Source organism: Phoxinus phoxinus (assembly GCF_949152265.1).
Source record: "Phoxinus phoxinus genome assembly, chromosome: 15".
NCBI lineage: Eukaryota > Metazoa > Chordata > Actinopteri > Cypriniformes > Leuciscidae > Phoxinus > Phoxinus phoxinus.
In genome coordinates, this window is record NC_136890.1 from 6,566,085 (window position 1) to 6,585,205 (window position 19,121).

Below are 19,121 nucleotides of genomic sequence, written 5' to 3' on the forward strand. Positions count from 1 at the left end.
CTTTAAATGTCTTCAATTGCTCCTTGCTGCAGTTGGTCTCACACTCCCAGCCACTTTGGCATGTCTTGTCGTCTTGCTTGCGCTTGGCCCCGGTGATTGCTGCTTGCAGCTATATTTTATAAATGTATTTGTCTCAACAACAACAAAAATCACATGAAAAAAAAAAAGAAATAGGGTCCCACTTTATATTAAGTGGCTTTAAGTACTATGTACTTACATTGAAATTAATAATTTGATACAATAGACTTATTGTGTACATACATGTTTTTACATTGTACTTATATTTTTAAAATACCTGCATGCAATTACAGCTGTAATTAATTTATGTAATTACATTTGTAATTACACTGTTGACTCTTCCCTTATACCTTAACCCACCCTTAAACTTAACTATACCACCACACCTGTCCCTAACCTTACCCGTATTACATCTCAATAGCAGCAAAAGTGTTTTACAATACAACATGAACACAATAAGTACATTGTACTTATTTTTCGATGTAAGTGCATAGTACTTAAAGCCACTTAATATAAAGTGGGACCGAAATAGTATTTTGCATTCAAAATGTTGTTGTTTTTTAGGACATTAAGGTTTTGTTGCATTCTTCTGACATTATTGTCATTACAATTTTGTTTATTTTCCACTCATCATTACCATATTATTACATCACTATAAAGAAAAAACTAATAATTAAAGGCAATGCAACAATACTACTATGATGTAATTTAATTAATATACTGTTCCTATAATGTACCTCATTGTCATTATATTAATGTCTCAATTAGGCTTCAATTTCTTTATGCAGAATAATTTTAGTCTGTGGTGTATGTATGTAATATATATATATATATATATATATATATATATATATATATATATATATATATATATATATATAATATACATACACACACTGCCAACTTTATTAGGTACACCTTATCGTTGAAGGGATAGTTCACCCAAAAATTAAAATTGTGTCATTAATTACTCGCCCTCATGATGTTCCAAACCCGTAAGATCTTCGTTCATCTTGGAACACGTGAACAACAAATGAAGTTATTGTGAATTAAATCCGAGAGCTTTCTGACCCCACATAGCCAGCAACGTAATGGCCACTTTCAAGACCCAGAAAGGTAATAAAGACATCGTTATAATAGTCCATGAGACTACAGTGGTTCAACATTAATGTTATGAAGTGACGTGAATACTTTTTGTGTGCAAAAAACGACTTAACACAAAAATTACGACTTAATTCAAGAATTTGTTCACATTCGTGTCGTTCTCTGGCGCTGTTCACGTGAGCAGTTCGACGCGTGTGTGTGATGCTGATGCAGGAGCCGGCCAATACTGAGCCGGTGTTTACAACGTGAATAGCATCAGGGACTAATTTAGTCTAAATCTTACGATAATAGGCTCAGATGATCTGTGGACTGAGCTGCACAGAAATGACTGAACAGATTTTTTTGATTTTTTTTTTTTTAAATGTATATTTTCAAATTTCATCATATTGTTCAAAAGTTGTGATGTCGCAAACTTAACGAGGTCGACCCGAAATTGGTTCAGATGCTGTATCTCGGCCAAACTGGGTTTGGTGGGTTCGGGTCCTGTTTGGCACATTACCCAGACCGCAGGAGCTGCTGTGGCCAATAGTGATGCAAAAGTTGCTTCTGCTCCAGACATTGTGTTTTTTTTCAACAATTATTAAATATACCATGCGGTCCGTTTATACAAATATAATACAACAAAGTTTGTTTTGTTTTCTAGAAGAAAATTGCGTCATCAGATCAATAATATAATGTATTATATAGTCTCCATGGTTGTTAACCCCTTAAACCCGAAGTGTACCGCTAAGCTTTTTAATGCATCTAACCATTTTGATCAACTCTTAACGAGTGCTAATTAGTCTCTCTAAAACAGAGTGTAAATAATACATGTTTCTTGAGCAGCAGATCAGCATATTAGAATGATTTCTGAAGGATCATGTGACACTGAAGACTGGAGCAATGATGCTGAAAATTCAGCTTTGCCATATAGGAATAAATTACCGGTGCATTTTCAAATATAAATCATTTATTTTAAATGATAATAATATTTCCCATAATTACTGCTTTTACTGTATTTTGGATCAAATAAATGCAGCCTTGGTGAGCATAAAGAGACGACTTCAAAAACATTTAATAAGTCTTTGACAAAACAAAGCTAGTTTATGCCTTAAAGGGATAGTTCACTTTAAAATGAAAATTACGTCATCATATACTCACCCTCAAGTTGTTTCAAACCTGTATGAATTTCTTTCTTCTGCTGAACACAAAGGAAGATATTTTAAAGAATGTCAGTAACCTAACAGTTAACTGGAACCATTGACTTCCATAGTATTATTTTTTTTCCTACTATGGAAGTCAATGGGACCAGTTAACTTTTTGGTTACTGACATTCTTCAAAATATCTTCCTTTGTGTTCAACAGAAGAAAGAAACTCATACAGGTTTGAAACAACTTGAGGGTGAGTAAATGATGACGTAATTTTCATTTTAAAGTGAACTATCCCTTTAAGTGTTATATACTTTCCAAAGTATATAACAGGAGAACTGCCCCCTAGTTTACAACTAAATTGAACCATCACTGAACTTACTTAAGCTGGACTGTGACGCAATTTTCTTCTAGAAACAAACTTTGTTGCATTATTTTCCTGTTATCTCTGTAAAGCTGCTTGGAAACAATCTGTATTGTAAAAAGCGCTATATAAATAAAGGTGACTTGCCTTGGCAAAAGAATTACCTAGTTGCATTTATAAGCATTTATTCACTTACCTGCTAGACCTTTGTAGGTGTGTTAACATGAACACATTTGATGTAATTGCTAGAGATGCAGTGCATTCCTTGTTAATTATGGCAGTAATTACAGAACAATGCTGTGGTTCCTGACTGACGTTCCATGACTGAAGTGCAGTGACGTTTGATGTTCTCTGTCTGTCTGCAGGTATAGATCAGGGCCAGATGACGTACGAGGGCCAGCACTGGCACGCCTCTGAAGCGTGTTTCAGCTGTGCCTGCTGTCGGCTCCCCCTGCTGGGCAGACCCTTCCTGCCCCGCGGCGGACTCATCTTCTGCTCACGCTCCTGCTCGCTGGGGGAAGACCCAGACAACTCCGACTCCTGCGATTCTGCCCTACAGAGCAAGTCAGTGTCGCATAAACTGATTCATCATCCGCAGCACAGTTCCACACCACGGCCACAGGGGGGAACCAATGTCCCTGCCGCCACCTCTAAAGTTAGCACTAAGAAGAATGCAGTCATAGAAACTACTACAACAACAGATAATGGGGGTCATTTTCCACTGGAGAGCAAAGGTACAGATGTTGTTGTTAAAAAAAAAAATCACTTTGCTTTTTTATGATGCTTCACACATTTTTTAATGGAAATACATCATGGAAATACAAAATGTAAATAAATCTTACAAAAAAATGGCAAGAAATGTCATATTTGACCACGAAATCAATAGAAAAATAAATAATATTTTATGAGAATGGAGCCTATTTTTAGTAAAAAAAAAAAAATTGTTGCAGTGTGGCTGTTTGGGAAAAAAGCACATTTAATTAAAAAAAAATCTCTTTCATCTCAATGGTGATTTAAACACGTTTGTTCCCAAATTTCTTATTGTTGTAATACATTTTTTTAATAATTGTCTAAATTGTAAAGTACGTTTGTAAGTATACGTTATTTATTATCTTTAATATATGCTATTTAAAACATTTAGTTTCCAGGCTAGATGATTAATGTTTAGGTAAAACAACAAAAAATGACACATGCATGTTGACTTCAGTATGTGACACTCGAGGACTGGAGTAACGGCTGCTGAAAATTCAGGTGTAAATTACATTTAAAAACAGTTATTTTAAATTGTAATCATATTTCATAAGTTTATACTGCTTTTTTATCAAAGAAATTCAGCCTTGGTGAGCATAAGATACTTCTTTTAAAATTTACCAACCAAAAAGTAATGAACAGTAGTGCATTTTTTCCCAATTCACATTTATTAGTATAGCGCTTTTCCCAATACACATTGTCCACATTTCAATTTATAGTGATCTGTTATCAGAGGTAACTGTCTTAGTTATGTATTTCAGGAATGTACATACAAATAACAGTTAGCTAAAAATTTACTAATTTAAACAATGTAATAATTTAAGGCAGAAACAATGAGCTCATTGAAGTAATGAATACTTGTTAAAAAACGATTATGACATATAGAAAATTGTAACAGAGTTTGCGTACCGGTAATCTGCAATCCCCGCAGACGACACAAATTTTGTCTTTTGGTTTTGTGGTGAACTATAACTTGTAAATTGGAAAAGCGCCCTCTATATTAATGACAGTGTTTGTAGTCAGAAGAATCTCTAATTATGCCGTTGGCCATTTTGCAGGTGTTCACATCATGGAGAAGAACACGTCATTCCCTCCTATACCGAATGGTGAGCCTCCACCGTATGGACAAACTCACACACAACACTCACATCTCTCCTCTCAGCTCTGTCTAGTAGCCAATGACAGGGCAGCATTACATTGCAAGGACCAATTGAGCATCAGCACACACCAAATGAATCAGCGGTCGGACAGTCCTTACAGCGCTCTGGAGTTTACAGTGGAGCTGAACGGATATGCAGAATTTGGTCCTTTCCCACCAAACTGCACATCTAGGGGGACTTCCACTGCAAAGGATTGTGGGAACATCGTCGAGAGCGGCCGTACAGGTTTGCTTGATGTCAAATTAATTTAGGCAATAAATCACTTGTCATGTCTGAAGCTGTATTTCTTACTTTGCTTCCTCAGGAATTTCCTCTCAACTTGAGTCTTCAGATGATCTAATCGACTCCGACTGTTTCCCGCCTCCTCCGCCCCCTGTTTTCTTCGACCCGTCTGATTCGCAGACGCCTTCGGATTCCCTTCCCGTCGTCACTGAAGATGAAGACCTCTCCACAACACCTGTCCGCAGCAGCACCGCCAGGGTCAGCTTCAGAGAGCCAATCAGCTGCAGTTATTCAGTGGAAGAGGAAGAGTGGGAGGAAGAGGAAGGGGTGGAGATGGAGAGAGGAGAGGGAGAGGATGAGGAGCAGGAGGAAGATGGAGAAGAAGCCGAGGGAAGTTTGGGACACAGGTTACGCTATTGCACTGAAGAACAATCTCAAATGGACCTGCTGGGTGAGATCATAATGCTTTCAGCTTTCGTCCTAAGATCCGAATAACAATAAAACAAAATACAGTCTTATGCATGTTAGATGCTACACAAAATAACATGTGTTGTAAAGCTACATGCAAAAAAACACTGCAAGAGAAAACATTCATTGGTTTAATTGGACTTTTGAAACAAAACCTACATTTATATTTGTATTTAGCTTCATCATTCAACAAAGTTACTCAAGCTATTGAAAGAAAAAATTATTTAAAGAGAAAATATAGAAATGCTGATGACTAAACTAGCCTGAGTGACAAATGAAGGTTTTATGGGAAATTCAAATGAGTCACTGGCTACAAATTAACATTTTGTCCCAGTCTGATGTTTCTCAAGTTTAAGCATCTTTTCTAAATTGTTACAAACACTAAACAATTAAAATTGTCTACCATGTTCATGGAAAATGCTACAAATGTGTTAATAAGAAAGATAAAAGGCTTTCTGAGCCTCCAAGTGCCCCTTGGAGAATGACATGGTTGTGTGAGAAATGCTTAAAAACAGGATTTCCAAGACCAGAGGTTCATAAGGGAACTGCAAGGCATTCATGAGCTAATGAAAAGCTAATAATTCATTAAATCCAATGTAACATTCAAATAAACCAATGGGGATGCACTGGTAATCAAAATAAAACTGCCTTGCGAAAGTATTCATTTTTTCCCACATCTATCTACACTCCTCATCCCATAATAACAAAGCAAAAAAAATTATTTGTGACAACTATACAAATTTATTAAAAAGGAAAAACTGAAATGATTGCATAAGTATTCATACCCTTAACACAGTACTCAGTTAAAGCACCTTTAGAGTGAAAGTTGTTTTGGGTATGATGCCACAAGCTTTGCACATTAGGGGATTTTCTGCCATTCTTCTCCTCAGATCCTCTCCAGCTCTGTCAGGTTGGATGGGGCTGTCGGTGGACAGATGTTTTCAGGTTTCTCCAGAGATGTTTGATTGGGTTCAAGCACAGGCTCTGGCTGGGCCACTCAAGGACATTTACAGAGTTGTCCATAAGCCACTCTTGCATTGTCCTAGCTGTGTGTTTAGGGTCATTGTCCTGTTAGAAGGTGGACCTTCTGCCCAGTCCGAGGTTCTGAATGCTCTGGACTAGGTTTTCAATAAGGCTAACTCTATATTTTTCAGTGTTAAGCTTTTCTTCGACCCTGACGAGTCCCCCAGTCCCTGCCGCTGAATAACACCCCACATCATGATGCTGCTCCACCACACTTTACTGTTGGGATTGGGATGGTATTGTGCTGGTGTTGAGCACCGCCTGGTTTCCTCCAGACATGATGCTTGGAACTGAGGTTCATGAGACCAGGTTCTGTTTCTCACAGTTGCAAATTCCAAGTGGGTTTTCATGACTCTTCCCTGAGGAGAGGCTTGAGTCTGGCCACTCTGCCATAAAGCCCAGATCGGTGGGATGTTTGTCCTTCTGTAAGTTTCTCCCATCTCCATATATGATCATGGAGCTCAACCAGAGTGACCATCAGCTTCTTGATCCCCACTCTAACCAAGGCTCTTCTCCATCGATTGCGCAGTTGGGCTCTAGGAAAAGTCCTGGTTGTTCCAATCTTCTTCCATTATGGATTATGGAGGCTATGCTTCTGTGAACCTTCAATACAGCAGAATCTTTGTTGTAGTCTACCCCAGATCTGTCTGGACTCAATCCTGTCTCGGAGCTTCACCTGCAGTTCTTTTGATTACTTGCCTCATGCTTGGTTTTTGCTCTGAAATGCATTTTCACCTTTTATTGAGGTGTGTGGCTTCCCAAATCATACCCATTCAATTGAATTTGCACATGTTAACGCCACTTAAGGTGTAGTAACATCTACAAGCACTGCTGAGCTAAATGTCAAGTGTCCCAGAAAAGGGTACAAATAGTTATGTTATTATTTCAGTTTTTTATAAAATAAACAAATCTTTTTTTACTTTGTAATTATGGTGTATGGAGTGAAGATCGATGTGATTTAAATTTTTCAATTTAGCATAAGACTGCAACATAACAAAATGTGAAAAAAATTAAGGGGTACCAATACTTTCGCAAGGCACTGTATTTATCACACTGTGATTATCAAATCAAAGAATGCAATTTTAACATGTTTAGTCAGTTAATTTATTAAGTATAGTCAGTTGCGCTGCGTGTTTCAGAGTCAAACATTGTCAGTAGGTAAGTAGTGCTTCAGAAAATACACTTTTGTCAAACATCATTACAAAGAAGTGGTTGGCATTTCAAGTCTTTAGCCATTTTCAAGAAACTGCTGAAAACACATCTTTTTCATCATCATCACTTGACCAATTAATTCTATAATCTAAAATAAATCAATAAAACTTTGCTACATGTGCTATGCTGGACTAACTGGGACTGGTCATGGCACTTGCATATTGTTGGTTTGATTTGCTTCTATTGTTCTCCTCAAGTCGCTTTGGATAAAAGCAGCTGCTAAAAGATTAAATATAAGACATTACCACCTGGTCCACTTTTAGTGTTTCCTGTTGTTTCATCCAATTTCTTTTAAGTCATTATTATATAGAAAAATGTGAGGAATGATGACAAACGTTCATTTTTGGGTGAGTTATTCACATTAAGTTATAGTGAAGTGTTATCACATCAATCCCGATCTCACTCAAGCATCTTCCCTTCAGATGGGTCGTACCACCACAGTTTCCGTCGAGGAAGCGGTGGCCAGCTTCCCGTGGAGAAGCACCACAGACGATCCAGAGGTTCACGAAGCGACAGACCTCGTCTGGAAACTCTGGAATGGCGGGAAGGGGGGCGAAGTCGAAACGGCAGCCTGACCCTGAACTCCACTCGCTCCAGACACGAAGAGTCCTGCTCCACCTGCTCCTCTTCCTCAGACTCAGAGGAGGAAGGCTTCTTTCTGGGCCAGCGCATTCCTCTGCCGCCTCAGCTGACGGGCGGAGAGAGAGCAGAGGGACAGAAAGAGGACGAGGACAAGAGCCGGAGAGGGAGTTTCAGGAGAAGGACACAGAGTCTCAGTAGAAAAGACAAGGACAAGAACTGCATACTGTCCTGAGACGGCCATGAAAGCTCAATCACGTTACAACTCTCAACCAACAAGCTGCTCAGTCAAGAACAAAGTTTATGAGTCACTTTTTCTATGATAAACATAGAATCTATCTTACAGTCTGTGCATCTGTGTACCAGTATTTTTATAGAGATTATGTCATATTATCCAATGTATCAGGATGCTTAGTCAAATTTACTGGCATTATTATTCGGGCAAAGGAACACTTCTGATCTCAATTTTGTTCATTATAGGCAAGGTAGGACTACAGTTTATAAATGTATGCAAAAGAAATAGATTTATCTAGATAGATTATTAATTTCATTTTACATTTCTTTACAGCTAAATGTCTGTTCACACCAACACAAATTTTTGGCATGTAAATTGGGTCTGATTTAGGGATGCGATTTAAGATTAGGGCTGGGTATCGGTCAAAAATATTAGATATCGATAGCAATACCGATACCTTGACTTCGATAACGGTTCCTAAACCCAAAATTTTACGCAAACAATTTTTGTCCAAATCCATTTGAACAAGATTACATTACATATTACCTTTTTTTTTTTTTACAGACTCAGAGTCGTATAGGCCACTAGGGGTTGGAGTATATGCCACCAAGTCACAGTTTTATGTAACTGCAGCGGCTCTGGGCATTTGACTAAAAGTGCAAAAGTGTGAATCGTATTGGTTGGCCAGCTGAATTCGCAGTGCAGTGGTTAAGAGATCAAAATATCTCTTTGTTAAACAATTCCATTGAACCGACGGAACGTTTGTTATTTTGTTTGTTAAATGCGTCCGTCAGACGCATTAACATCCATTCGTTTAAAATTAAATTGTTAATTGCACCAAATTCTCACACAGCATATTTGCCTTGAATCAGAGCCAAAGTAACTATGTTCGGAATGAAATATAAGCGTACTGCGCAGTATACACTGTGCCCTGCCTACTATATTTAAATAATAGTATGCAAAACAGTATTTATGTAACAATAAACATTTGCAACAGTAATATGCCTCGCATTACCTCATAAAAAGTTAAATCACATTTTTAAATCTAATTTTGTGTTCAAATATCATTTGTCAATCAAAAAAAGAAGAAAAACAATCGCAGCAGATGTGACTTAGTTAATTTCTCACACTGAACATGTGAGGTCAAGCACACTGCATACTGCACATTTTGACATGTAGTACATCATTCAGGTGTGCCATGCATTTGGAAAATATTAATTTCTATGCACAGTATACAGTGGTAGTGCGCTATTCCAAACACTGCCTGTGTGTGGGTGAAATATATTTTAAGTCATTCAGCAAAAACATTATAAAATCACAGAAATAAAAGATGTTTTAGTCCTTAAAGCCCCGCATCTGCTAAAGCCAAAGTACAAGTTAACATCTGAAGTGCTAAATCTAAAACAAACTGCTTAAACCGGTCAAGAGTTGTTGCTTGTTTGACAGGTTTTGAAAGGGCTATTTGTAATTTGCACTTGCTTAATGTTCAACTAAGTGAAACTTATTGAAATGCAAACCCAAAGTTGTGAGTTATCGTATTTGAGCATATACTGTATAACAAAGAGAAGTCAACATGGCCGAATCATAACAGAATGTGGGAAAATACCGTATTTGTCTCTTCATCAACTGTATTATATGTAAATATTGACATTTCAAACCTCTCCGTGTGTAAATGAGAGTTTAAATAAAGACACGTGACTTTCACTTTGTGTCCTGTAAAATAGAGATTAAAGGATTGTATGCTAAAATTGTATTTTTATAAACGACATGGTGATGGTTTTATATTCTTTTCAAGATGCTTTCTGGCTGAATATAAGTTTTTGAAGCTTTTCAAAAGTTATGTTTTTGAATGAGAAAAAAAATAAAACACTTGAACCTGAACAATATGTTCTTTTTTTAAAGTACGTTTTTAGCGTTTAAGCAAAAATTCAAATCCTATTTTTTTATCATGTCAATTTTGCTACAATGTCTATAAGTAGCACAATAGAAATATAGTACCAGCATTGTTTTTCTCATTATCCTAGATCTGCTTTTTTATAAATAAATAGGAAAATAAATAGACATGGTAAAATATACTGTTTGTTTTAAATAGGAATTCCCAAATAGACTAAAATACTGTTGTATCATCAAAGGTAATTTGATATCACGCCGCTTCGAACTGTCTCTTCTCTATGAATAGAACAACGTTTGGAGATCACAGACAAAAGGTGGCATGATAATTTTTTCAAAGAAAAAGGGTTGGTCCTTCCTTTTGTGATCAGGTGACCCTAAGGGCATATGGCACATACTTCCTGGTGTGGGAATGAGTTTCTGATTGGATAGGACAAGAAAAGGGGCAGGAGGACCGTTTGGGGAGAGAATCAAACCGGTCTGGCAAGTTTTACTTTCTCCTTAACTCAAAACACACGAGTGCACCATCTGCCCTGCTTGCTTTCTGCTCTCTGACACACACTAAAGACATTGCAGACAGCATTCTGACTCTGTCCTGACTCAAAAAGTTTACAATTAAAGAGGAAACCATTGCTGTTGAGTTTACTGAGGCAACCACAGGTATGTGTTTGGTTGTGTGCGTGTGTATTGTCTATGTATGCGTCAATGTATGGCTTTAAACAATGATGCTAACATACATTACCGCTTCACTCTGTTATCTACTTGTCTTTCTAATTCCCTGTAAATGTTGTTTTGACTTGTTTAGACATAATCCTGGATCATGTAGAGACATGCCGTATCCTGTCCCTGGAATCCGTAAGTGGAATCTTGTTCCATTTATTCTTGTTGACCATGTTTTTTATTGCCTTAAGGGATTGTTTTCATATTTACTTTATCTTGAATTATGACCAGTTGTTGTGTAAAACTGGTAGAAATATAGGGAGAGTGGGGTCAGAAAGATTGACTGATTGATGGAGACTGTGGGAGAGCTGAGAGGATGGGAATAATTGTAATAGACGGGAAAGGATATCGAGTATGCAGTGCACTTTAACCTTAGGTGGAGCACTAGCTGTTATGTTCACGGAATGATAAACATTTAGTCAATGAGCTGGTGAAAGTATCTTCAGTTCATTGATAAAAGCTGACACAAACTGGTGTCATTTATTAACAAATAAAAGTCCCTTGAGTTAACCAGTGACTCCAGTGTCACATTTCTCCCCGAGGTCACATTCCTTGTGGGCATGTAAGGATCACAATCTTGGATGAATGTTTTCATATCAGTCGTGATGGTTTGCTAAATGGAGTCACATTGAAATAGGTCTTTAGCGTGATTTACAGTTATTTAAGGAAGTATTCGATTAAAAAATCAATTAAGTGAATGTTAGTTTCATCAATATTCTAGAAGAAAGTGGAACCCTTTTAGCCACTGCTAATGGAGTCTGAGAATGGCTTCATAATGGTTTCAACTCAAACTGGAATATACATCAGCAGCCCTAAGAGCTCATTGGTTTTGTTTGCTAAATCAAGTATCGCCATTACTATTGCTTCATATACTTTTGGTTAAGGATTTGATCAAACCCCAAGTATTTAATTTACTACTCGCCCTGCACTGTTTGTTCTTTGACCATGAATGACAACTGTAATAGTGCTATTATTTTTCTAAGCAATTAAACTCATTTTGCATGGGATAAAACTGGTGGGGTAAAAAATCCCATAGAGCTATTTAAGGAAGGACTGGAGCCATATGTAGAGACCAGAATTTCATATATCACTTTTCAACACATCAGGCCAAACGGTTACTGCCACCGAGTAATGGCGTCTATTCTGATCTGGGCTTGTTGACACTGTTAGGTTTTTTCGATTGTTGTTCTGCAAAATCAGGATTTGAACACAAGTTAGAACACAAGTTAATGCCTAGTGCAAATTGTATAATTTTGGGCTGTCCCAGACGAAAGATGACCAATCGTGACGATTTCTGTGGTCGCGGCTCCTAAACGGTCCTACGTCGTACATTTAGAGAGGTTTAAAGATGGCCATTGTCATGGTCTTGCCAAAGTTAGCCAGTGATAATTTTCGGTCAAAAATTCAGCATGATCATCTCAAAGTGTGTTTGCTGCTACGACCTACGTCTACTGACTAGCCAATAAAAATGCGACATGAAATGGCGTATTGATCAACACAACATGACGCTAAAACTTAAAACTACTCACCTCAAGCTCCATTTTGCAAAATTGGCATGCCGAGTTGGCCTCTTTTCCCTTGCCATGACCGACTCCATATTCTTATTTTTCGCTTCATCCTCTTTTTTTCAGCACACATAAAAAACACAATTTCCAAAGTATGATTCATCTTCCTCTATTTGTTTACCACGAGCACATGGCGCGTTAAAGGTGATGCGAGCCAAGGGAAAAATTGGGTGCACCCAAATTTTGTGCTGGTGCACCTAAACAAAACAATTTAGGCACACCAGAGCAACCAAGGCAAAAAGTTAGTCTGGAGCCCTGCTGATGACGTTTTATTCTTCTATACTAATTAGATTCGTAGCCTACGATTCAATAGGTGTCATCATCGTACAGTCTACATTAGGGGTGTAACGGTACGCTAAAATCACGGTTCGGTACGTACCTCGGTTTTAAAGTCACGGTTCGGTTAATTTTCGGTAAAGTAATGGAAAAATACAAAACATTAAACTGCTGGTTGTTTACTATAAACTTTTTTTTTAACAATTTGATTACACTATTTTAAACACAATTTTTAATTAAATATAATAAATAATATATATATAAAATAAAAGAATAAGAAATAAAATACTGCTGCAAAGTTCTCCACTAAATTAAATACTCTCAAACCAATATTGGCCATGGCGCTAGCTAGCGAGAGGCTGGGCTAAAGCGTGCCGTGAGAGTGCGGATCGGGACAAATTTTTTTTGTCCGAGCCCGGCCCGCGTCTGACAGGCATGAAGATATGTATGTCCGTGGCCGACAGTTAAAATCCAATTTTTTTTCTCATACTAATGACACATGTACGTTTGTTTGTATGGAAAGCCCGCTTTTATTAAGCAACTGAAAGGCATTCGAAAATGTCAACAGATGAGCACATCAGCGCGCACGGAGCAACAAGCGCTCTTAACACAGGCACGCATGCACGCGTTTCGTTGTCACAGCAACGTAAACAAATTTCCGCACACAGGAAGACAGATGTTATGGTAATATTTTACATGTATTTTATTTGACCGGTGCGCTCAAGTGCAACCATAGACAGTATATAAGAGAGTGCAACGCGGAGACTTCCAACACTTAATATGTTCGTGTGGAAACTCGGAATTGACATATGTTCCGCACACAAAACTAGCCTAATATGTGAAAGATTGCATTCGGTGCACATGTGCACCGTACCGAAAGTCCTGTACCGAAACGGTCCGGTACGAATACATGTACCGTTACACCCCTAGTCTACATACATGTCATACAGTTTGATGTGTAATGGTCTTATAGTTTTGCCCAAATCGCACCGTCTGTAAAAGACATAAAACAGTTCAACTTGTACAGTTCTCTTGTCCTAAGGTTAGCAATCCATGCGCTTAGAAATCTGTGTGAGAGTTTATATCATACCATTCTGAATCATGTTCTAATGGAAACGCTACTGGTACCGTTACTCATCAGAACCGTTTGGCCTGATGATGGAAAAGCACTTGCGTATCTGGTTGTTGTGAGGTATCGAATAAGGGTTGTGTGATTCGGAGAAAATATATAATTATGATTTTGTTTATAAGAAAATGTTTGCTGTGCTTTGTAGAGTTGCACTTTTTGGCCAAAATGTTATGATTATTTATCCATATGAATCCTTGTATATCAATATGACTCCTTTACTCCGTTTAAATTGAAGATACTCTTAACAGCCATTTACTGTATGAACACTTCATAGCACACCTTTAAACTAAGTTTTAACAACTGTGTACACTACCTACTCTGGGCTTACAGCGAGTGAGTGTATATTGCTGTGTGTATATAAGCAGTGTTTATTGTGTGCTATTGGGCTCTGAGGAAACAGTGGTGCATGATGTTTGACTTAACTGAATAGAGACTTGGGGTGGGTTTGGGCCAGTAAGAAATCACCCAAAACGCTAAGCAACAATCTTGCCACTCTTTAGCAACTGCATAGCAATGCCCTGGTAATAACCCACAATGCCCTAGAATTGTGGTTGTTGACTTATGCAGGCAAGCACCACTCCCATTATACTCTGCAAATGTACTTCTACTTTATGGAACAATTACAATGTTTTTAAAGTGTGTGTGCATAACAGTGTGTGCAGAACAGTAGGCTGTCTAGTATGATGTCTAGCCAGACTTTGCAATTGTCTGTTTGTCATAATCATTTCTGTTCCCCCAGGTATCCAAAGTGTTAATGTGGAAGTATACTGGCAATAAGTCCATTCATCTAATTCAAAGCAAACCAGTGCAGAAAAAAAGAAACCATATAAAACAGCAGAAGTTTTTCATTTCAAAGGATGTCAACTGACACCGTACAGCCCTCTCCACGGAGAATAATAAGGCTGGCTGTAACTCCTGGCACACCAAGTCGCAACCCAGAGCTCAGTTGTCCAGTCAAATCATCCCCAGGGATACGCAAACCAAGTGCGGTGGAACGTTTGGAAGCAGATAAGGCCAAGTACGTCAAGACTCAACAGGTGGCTTCAAAAAAACAGCAGCCAGTCACTTGTTCCTCCAACAGCAGCCAGAGTGGACAAGCTGCTCAACAGCCATCGAGGAAGATCCCTGTAAAACCCACCAAGTCTGAAACGCCACCCCTTAACCTGGAACATCTTTGCAAACTGATCGATGGAGTCGGCGATACCACCGTTCCAGTCATTTCTACACAAACCACCAGCACTGGGAAAGATCAAGATGCTACAGACCCATGCAAGGCCATCTCTCCAACAAAAAGTCCATTGGAAGAACCTTTTGTCGGGTCAACTTCAAGTCAAGGAAAAGCTGCAGTAGAAGCCTCCGGGGTTAATGGATGCCCAACCATGACTGTGCGGAGAGTCGATGTCAGACCGCAGTTACCTCAAATGAGGATGGCCGGTAGACCACAGCTACAGAACCGCTCCCAGGTCCCAATAAAACTTCTGCACTTGCTTAGACCATACACACAGCCAAATCAGCAACCAATTGATTTCAAAAGGCTCTACAATGTCAAAAACTTCACCCGAGGACCTATTAAACCACCAAACAGTGCTGGACAAACCTCTCCTTCTTCTAAATCCCCATCTAGCCCTCCCCCCACAAAACCAAACACAGAAGCATTATCGCGTACCTCTCCGACCCAAAATACTCCAACCTCCGTTGCTTTGTTCCTAGCCAAAAATGACATCCAGTCCCCACCATCTCCAGCATTCACTCGGCACTCCTCAACAAGCTCCAGGAAGCGTCCTTCACTGACACGCTCAAAATCTGATGTCAGCGACTGCTTTTCCCGAGCCGGGGTAGAGCTCGAGCGCTTCTTTAATTACTGTGGCCTTGACCCTTCGGATTTAGAGGAGCTGGGAACATCAGGTTCTGACATTGTGTCCGTTTCACGTCTTCGTAGCGCCAGTGCCCCAGCATCCGAGCATACAGCTGAGGGTGAAGACGAGGAAGAAGAAGCAGCAAAAGATGAACGTCCTGTTTATGGCGTTTCCGTCATTGAGAGAAATGCTCGAGTGATCAAGTGGCTTTATGGAATGCGCCAGGCCAAAGAGAGTCCTAAAGTGGCCAATATGTAACGGACAACAAGGGACTAACAACCACAATTAAGACTGAAATCAAACATGATGTACAAAGTGCTTACTGTGCTTTTCCCATTCAGTATTTTGTCTGTTATCCATATACTTTAGAGTTGTCTAGTTGAATCTACTGTGTTTGTGTGTCATTTATATTAATTTAAGCTTGGTGGTCATTAGCATGACTGTAGCCACCTGTGTTCTCAAACACTGACCATGCTTTCATAGGGTAATACCAATAAACCTTTAAGCACAATGTGCTTTTTGCATTGTTGTCTATTTCAACAATGATAGGCTGTACTTGACAGGCTGAATCTGATGATGGCAGAGATAGCCTAAACTGATCCATGCAAAAGGTATTTGTGTCATCCAAAAATATTTTCAAAGTGGACCAATTATTTTTTAATATATTTTAAAAACTTGTATTTTGTGCCATTTGATGATAAATGTGAATTTTTTTATTGTTTGTCACTGTGTTAAAACTCATTGGTTTTCTCCGTCACCTCAGATCTTTATTATAAGATGGGAGGAAAACTTTGCTTTGGTACACAACATTTTGTACGCCAGATTTACTGAATCCTTTACCCTCTTTTGGTGTTAAAAAACGACTGTCAGGATGTAGTAAAGACACGCAGTGAAATATTTACGCTGAAATGGTGTGAACAGGGTTATTTTTGCAGATGACCTTATTGCATACGCATTTGTACGAGTTTCCCTTTCAGACGCAAAATTTATGGGAGGAGAGTATTTAAATGAATCGTGCAAGGTGATTCATTAGGGTCTGTGCAAATCAATTTACTGGTATTTTCACCATTATTTAATGCCCAATAAAGCATGTCTTAAACCATTTTGCGCCTGTGTTGTCAGTAGATCACCCACACCTTATTATCAGCGGCTCTGCTAGTTTGCGACCCTATGCTAATTTGCACGGCTCTTAGGGGCTGTTTTACACGACACCTTTTTCAACTAAAAACGTTTTATTCGTTTTGGCCGTTCATTTACACCACGACAGTTTGGATGCCATTAAAACGCAAACTTATGAAAACGGGTTTCAAAGAGTAAGTTTAGTTTCAAGTTGAAACCGGTCTATGTGTGATCAACAAAAACACAAATCTCTGAAAACGATGACATCATGCCTATGTATTACATTGTTGAATCTATAGTTTCATTGGCATCTAATGGCAGCAGAATACAGCGTTTTTAGTCGTTTTCACAGATCCAGATGTTTACAAAGGTGTCGTCTGTACGTGGAAAACACAAAGGAAAAACGTTTTAAGCATATCGCTGTGTAAATGTACCCTTAGTAGATTGCGTTGGTCGTTATGGTAATGATCCGGCTGCATCGGTGTTCTTTAATTGCAAAATGCTTTCATGCTAATTTCCCCTGTTTAGAAAATCTGGCCCTAAATGCAATGGTACACAACATATTCCAAATATGGAATCCTGCACAAGTGAGCAGATTTGATCTGTTAAGGGGTTTGTTATCAAATGGCAGTCCAAAAACCAGTGTCATATTGTACTGACAAATAGACTGTTTTAGCAAACTTATCTTAAAGATTGAGATCTGTATGACTAAAAAGAATAAAAATGAATTTACCCTGAGCAGTTCTGTATTGTCATTGCTATGTAACAGTTTGGGCTGTAAAAAAACAAATGCAGATGTTTAAACTTGGGTGGTGTCAAAACTAGTGTTTCCTCTGGTATAAAAATAGCATTTATAAGTATTTGAAGGTCACAACATTTTTCTATTATATTTTCACTTGATCATCATTTCCTGTTATTATAGCCAGGAAAACTAAGGGTGGGGTGTAGTTACTTTTTTAGACCATAGTTTTGACCTAACTATATTTCCATCGAAGTTCTAGAAAAACATGAACCTTTTCTTGTGCCCAACCTGTGTATCTCTTAATAGTTTGTGGATGGCAAAAACACTGAATAAAACGAATTCACAGTTGTCGGTCCAACATAAATCTCTCCATGCGATGCATACAATAATGTGTGCCAGACATTTTGCAGTGTTGTTAAAATTCTAAACATTCTAAAAATTATAAAATTCATTCCCTATATAGTGCACTCTTTTATACCCGTAATGCACTCTTATGGTGTACAACTGACATTAAATTTTATTATTATTTTATTTTATTTAGTTTTATTATGAAATTATTATTATTTTTATGATTAAACATGATTTATATATATATATATAATATATATTCTATAAAAACTATATATTCAACTGACAGTATGTAGTTACAACATATTTGCAAACTTTTATTTGAATTTGTTTGCAGGGTTATTATGAATAGCGGAAAATAAAACCATAAAAAAAAAACATTTTTGTTATTAATTTGTATTGAAATAAAATATTTTAATATTTAATAAAATAAAATAACTGAAATAACATAAAAAATATTTAACATACTACTTTTTTATATTATAACGTACTAACGTATCTTTAGTTTAACTAAAAGTAAAATAAAAATTAACTATTAAAATAAAATAGGATGAGATCCATAATAAAATTTACCAATTATATCTAACACTAACCTTTTTATTTATTTATTACTCTTCACAGATAATGTACCTAACAAATGAAAGTTGATCATGAAAATTGGACTGAAAATATATTTTTCATACACTTCGATGTTCAACAACTTTGTAAAAGCGCTGTGACAGCGTCTCTTATTACAGTGTGCTGTTCCCGTGGGAGGATCGCTGCACTTCCACTTCAGGATTCAGACGGACTAGTTTAACTTGTTTCACTCTTCTTAGGAATAACCACTAGTGAAACCAGCAGAGTGAGAATAAAATCAGTTATGATTTAAGACTAAAAACAACAGACCAAAAATCAGGCCGAAAGCAGAGGTGGACAAACTACACAACTTCCTTACTTGAGTGAAAGTACAGACACTACTGGTCATATATTATTCCGTTACAAATAAAAGTTGTAAAGACTGATTTTTAATAAAGTAAAAGTAAAGAAGTACTTGTTTTTAAAAGTACTTAAGTATCAAAAGTAAAAGTCAATGCATGGTTTTATTATTGTTGCATTACAGTACCTTATGCCTCTGAAGCAGTGAATACACCTACCAGTTAGTATCTGTGGTTCTGTCAGGACCACTATCGTAAAATATGATTGACAATTGGCATACAGATACAGTTTGGAT

The 19,121-nt window shown here is 37.7% G+C and overlaps 2 protein-coding genes across 3 annotated transcripts in view; both read left to right on the top strand.

The window, feature by feature from the left end:
• Nucleotides 1–10,142, top strand: part of prickle3 (prickle homolog 3) — a 54,254-nt gene extending 44,112 nt beyond the window's left edge. For both annotated transcript variants that reach the window (XM_079637324.1, XM_079637325.1), the window contains 4 exons: nucleotides 2,980–3,348; nucleotides 4,423–4,749; nucleotides 4,829–5,197; nucleotides 7,872–10,142. In XM_079637324.1, the coding sequence (XP_079493450.1) occupies nucleotides 2,980–3,348; nucleotides 4,423–4,749; nucleotides 4,829–5,197; nucleotides 7,872–8,263 (1,457 nt within the window). In that variant the 3' untranslated portion in view covers nucleotides 8,264–10,142. The remainder of the gene's footprint in view (nucleotides 1–2,979; nucleotides 3,349–4,422; nucleotides 4,750–4,828; nucleotides 5,198–7,871) is intronic.
• Nucleotides 10,143–10,522: 380 nt separating this feature from the next.
• fam110a (family with sequence similarity 110 member A) lies at nucleotides 10,523–17,558 on the top strand. The gene is made up of 3 exons (XM_079636707.1): nucleotides 10,523–10,813; nucleotides 10,959–11,008; nucleotides 14,583–17,558. The coding sequence occupies exon 3, from the start codon at nucleotides 14,701–14,703 to the stop codon at nucleotides 15,955–15,957; it is 1,257 nt and encodes a 418-aa protein (XP_079492833.1). The 5' UTR covers nucleotides 10,523–10,813; nucleotides 10,959–11,008; nucleotides 14,583–14,700; the 3' UTR covers nucleotides 15,958–17,558.
• Nucleotides 17,559–19,121: the final 1,563 nt, after the last annotated feature.

What these genes read in the sequence shown, in the direction of transcription:
- fam110a (XM_079636707.1), top strand. Translation starts at nt 14,701, where the DNA reads ATGTCAACTGACACCGTACAGCCCTCTCCACGGAGAATAATAAGGCTG.